At 35.1% G+C, this 4,906-nt stretch overlaps 1 protein-coding gene across 1 annotated transcript in view; it reads left to right on the forward strand.

The window, feature by feature from the left end:
- LOC107692773 (gem-associated protein 5-like) overlaps positions 1–4,906 on the forward strand; it is a 20,276-nt gene that overhangs the window by 11,208 nt on the left and 4,162 nt on the right. Inside the window, 6 exon segments of the mRNA XM_016491949.1 lie at positions 632–850; positions 993–1,109; positions 1,581–1,775; positions 1,887–2,024; positions 2,739–2,886; positions 2,978–3,097. Coding sequence (XP_016347435.1) covers positions 632–850; positions 993–1,109; positions 1,581–1,775; positions 1,887–2,024; positions 2,739–2,886; positions 2,978–3,097 — 937 coding nt within the window.

Genomic DNA, 4,906 nt, shown 5'->3' on the forward strand with positions numbered 1-4,906 from the left:
GTAGACATGTGGGGGCGTGTTTGAACGAGGCATTTTAGGAGGGCATGGACCAGTTTTAACTTTTATAAAGAATATCACTTTGGATTATTGAGACTTTAGTCTTTGCAACTTTAGGGATCTTATCTATTCACGAACAGCTTGTAACACTCCAAAGAGAAAGGTTTGACGTCTTTTTTTTTTTTTTAATGTTATGTTAAGTTTCTTAAGCTTTCCAATCTCCATTTCTTGTAAAATGCAATATTGTAAAATATTATTACAATTTAAAATAACTTTTTCAGTTTTAAAATGTAAATGGTTCCTGTGGTGACAATGCTGAAGTTTCAGCAGCCATTACAAAAAAGCAAACCTTAAAAATAAAATCTTTTGTAACATTTTCAATGTTTTTACTGTCTCTTTTGATCAGTTTAATGTGTCCTTGCTGTATAAAAGTATTAATTTCCTTCAAAAAAAAAAAAAAAAAATTTCTAAAAGAGCTTTATATTCTTGTTCTATTGTATTTGTCATGTTGTTTGTAATTTGCTTTTTTTTCATGTTTTTAAGAAATAGAGCTAAAAGCTCTAAAATATATAAATGATATATAAATCATTTTAATCATTAACTGTACACATACCTTTAATGTTTTCATCAACAGCTAAGAAACGTGTTGAGATGGGGAAAAAGAGAGGACCGCAGAAAAAGTCCAAGAAGAAAAAGAAGGCACCAGAAAAAGGAGGGATGAAGGCAGAAGAAAGGGAATTGCCTTTAGGTGAAGAAATTAAAGGAGCAGCAGGCAGTGGAGCAGAAGAGGGCCAATCAGACAATGACGAGGAGGAAGAGGAGAGGGAGAACACAGACGGTCCATCCGTCACGGGTAACGGCCCATCTTTCCTGCTTTCATCATTCGCTGTCTCTTCCGCTTCCTCTTGCTTTTGTGCTTCCAGCGCAGTCTTTGAAATGTCACTCCGGTTGTCTGGGTGTCGTCTGATGAATAACCTTTATCATTGGGGTCACAGGCTGGTCCAGAGAGAGCAGTGTGGACACACGTGGCACTGAGAGGGTTCAGAATGGAGAAAAGTTCAGTCATGCAGTTAAAAGGGAGGTCAAAGAGGAAAAGAAAAGAGAGAAACCAGGTCAGTCTCTGCTTTGTCTGTGTGTAGTCAAGATATTTTTCTCATTATCTTGCAACTTACTCTTACTTTTTTTTTTTTTTTTAAGCGTGCATCATGCAGAAAAACTGATTATGAAATGGATTGTTCAGATTCTGAATTGATTGTAAAATGCAGCTAAATAAATGCATTTGTGACCACATATTCTATAATATTTGCGGCTTGTTGATACATTGCTTGGCAACTGTAATGGTCGGTTAGTATTGTAATTATTATTGTATATAATAATAATAATTAGTATTATGTTATTAACAATAATATTAGTTAATTAATAATTTATTAGTTAATTTAATTTATCAATTAATGTTAAATAAGTTTAAATAAATACATTAATAGAAAAAAAATATGTATGATGTTACGTGTCATTGACATTGAAATCAAAAACATTGGAAAGGCTGCTATGGTATATCGTTTACTTTTTTCATTAAATTTTAGATCTGTCTTTAAAAAAGAGAAAGCCACGCTCTGACAGAATGAGAAGAAACAAGTAGTTACAATGTACATAGCGTATTTCCTTTCCCTTCTGGTTCTCAGGGCAAAGCGGAGCATGTGTTCCAGGATCTGCAGATCATATTCAGCTTGGCCTGTTCACAGACAGGGATGCCCTCTACAGGATGTTTCAGGAGGAAGGTGAGTCAGGCACAGAAACAGCTGAACCCAGTGTAGGGTAGTGTCAGTATCTGCTAGTATGCTGAAGATATGAGGTGAATCATGGAGTCACTGATGTGGTGTTTTGAACAGAGGAGAGCCACGTGGAGGCTGGTCATTATGACTCAATGGTGTATCTGAGGCTGTGGAAAGGAGATCTGATTGGAGCAATAAATCTTGCTGCAGAGAAAGGAGAACTGACTGACCATCTCCTCAGTTTAGCTCCAATGGGTAAGACATCTGGCAGTATTATGGCTGTTGAACAAAGTTTTACTTTATCTGTAAAGTAAAAAAATATCTATAATTATAAAAACAAAGTAAATGTAAATAAATAAAAATATAATTATTCATATATATTTTTATATTAATGGGTCAATATAAATGACCCCTTTACGTTCAATGTCAGAAATGTCAAAAAAGTAAAAAAGTTTAATAATACAGAAAAAAGTCTAAACAGACTTAATTTCTTGAACAATACGTCACAAACTTTTATTAAAAATTAAAAAATGGTTACCAGCAATTGTGGTGTAACAAACATGTTGTTTTCATGTGATATGTAATTTTTTTTTTTTTGACATATTGCAAGGTTTGTACAAGTTTTCAAATGTCAAGTGGAATGACCCCAAGAAAATTCATGATTTTTTACTTTTACTTTTGTTTTTGTTATTGAATTACACACACATAATGGTTTGTACACACATTTTCAAAGATGTCATTAATAATTACTACTTTAGATTTTATGCTTTATATATGGTTACACCACTTTACATTTTCAAGCCATTAAAACTTCAAACTTTTGGTTAAAATTAGGTATAAATATTTTTCAAAAAATCACACAAGCATAAACGCAAAGGTCTATAGGTTCTATAAATTTGGCACATGCATTTAAAGATTTCTCCTTTTTATTTTTCTGGACATCCCTATTTGACATTGACCCTCTCTCAGCTGGCTATCAAGTGTGGGCCAGGACTGTAGAGGCATATGTGAAGCAGCTCTGCCACCACGAGCAGTTCCTCAAAGCAGCATCACATCTCGTCTCCATCCATAAACTCTATGAGGCCATCAACCTTCTGAAGAGCCACCAGTTCTACCGGTTAGAAACATCACAATAGGCAATTGTGTGTTACGTCAGTGGTGTTTGGCCTGAGCAGAAGGTAATGTTTGTGTTTACATTAAATCCTCAGGGAGGCCATAGCTTTAGCAAGAGCCAGACTCCAGCCGGAGGACCCTGTGCTGAAAGATCTCTACATGAGCTGGGCTGCAGTGCTTGAAAAGGATGGCCATTATGCTGCTGCAGCAAAATGGTAAGTGAAAACAAATTGGAAAACAATGTAGAGGTCTAAAAACATGCATGTGGAGGTATGCGCGTAAGATGTCAGGCAGCTGCAGTAAATATTTTTTTTTGTAATGAAGTTAATTTAAAATATGTAATGTACAATTAACTGAATATCAATTTAAGATTTACTAGATCTTAATATTATATATATCATTTAATTGTTGTATACAGTCCAGGATGTGTGTATATATTGTATTAATTACCCTAGGTTGCATTCAATTCAAAAAAAATCACAATAAGTACAAAATTATATAAAAAGGATAAAAGGAGGTTTATTGGCAAAAAAAAAAATAGCTGGATCAAGGTTATCAGAGTTCAACAGGGTTACTCCAAGTGTTGGTCATCATGAGCCCTGCACAATCACATATGTGAAAATAGACTAACAGAAAAATATACATGTAGTGAGGTATACTGGGAAAGATGCATACATTCAGGGAGTGAATGTCAAGTCAAGTCACCTTTATTTATATAGCGCTTTTAACAATACAGATTGTGTCAAAGCAACTGTACAGCATTAATTAGGAAAATAGTGTCATTAATGCAAAATGACAATAGTAAACACTCAATTTTCAGTTAAAGGCAGTTCATCATTGAATTCAGTGATGTCATCATCCAGCTCAGTTCAATTTAAATAGTATCTGTGCAATCATGTCGACGATATCACTGGAGATTAAGTGTCCCCAACTAAGCAAGCCAGAGGCGACAGCGGCAAGGAACCAAGACTCCATCGGTGCTGAACTCTGCAGGGCTGCGGCTCTCTAGGACCGAACTTGCCTACCCCTGGTCTAGCCCAAGAGATGCGCCGCTGATGTGTTATTTGTTCAAAATATTAGAGAGATATAGTAGCTCAAGAAGATCTTGAATGGGTTAAAACCGAAACCACGCCATTCACACAGAACGCATATTCAGCACATTTTTAGACGGACAAAAATGACTGCTGCACTTGAAGGTTTATTTCATTTCACTGCGTCTCATGTTTTTAAATGCAATCTGTGTGATCAGCGATTTGGCTCTTTGTATTAGGCTAAGCAATGCATATGATGCTGTTTTGTTCATAATTGTTTATGCAGTTTACAAAATTATATTTGATTTATATATGTTCATTTAGACGTTATGCATGTTTTTTATAGACAGTTAATTGAATTGACAGTTTAATGCGCTTCATTATTTTGCTCATTGCGCCCTCCTGTGGCCTCGGGAAACAAGTAAAAAGTTTCCTTAAAGGGGTCATATGATGCGATTTCAAGTTTTCCTTTCTCTTTGGAGTGTTACAAGCTGTTCTGTTTAAAGAATAAAAAAAAAACAGGTTTACTGTAAGTTAAAGCCGGTTTAAGCATATATGCATTTATGTGTGCCTCACACATGGATACTGACGTACAGTATTACACATTTAGTTTCACTCAGCGAGTGAAACACAGTAATGACCACCAGGTTGCTAGGCTTGTATATATACAGTCAAAGTGTAGATGAATTGCTTCAGTCTAATTATAATTTATAAGGCCTTTATGCTGTAGAAAGGGGAGCATCACTCAAATCTACCTTGATATAACTGTACTGAGATTTCAGAAACAATTTAAACAATATTGCAATTTTGTAAACTTTTTTTTCTATTGCTCTGTTTTAAAAAAGGTTATAAAAAATGTACGGAATACGGAACGATATGAAACACATTGTTGATATATTTTTTAGCTATGTCACCCAGCCCTATGACAGAGTGTGTCTGCCTCCCGAACAATGTTAGGTAGATTATTCCAGAGTTTGGGTGCTAAATAGGAAA

The sequence above is a fragment of the Sinocyclocheilus anshuiensis genome, unplaced genomic scaffold, assembly GCF_001515605.1.
Source record: "Sinocyclocheilus anshuiensis isolate Anshui unplaced genomic scaffold, SAMN03320099.WGS_v1.1 scaffold943, whole genome shotgun sequence".
NCBI classification, from domain to species: domain Eukaryota; kingdom Metazoa; phylum Chordata; class Actinopteri; order Cypriniformes; family Cyprinidae; genus Sinocyclocheilus; species Sinocyclocheilus anshuiensis.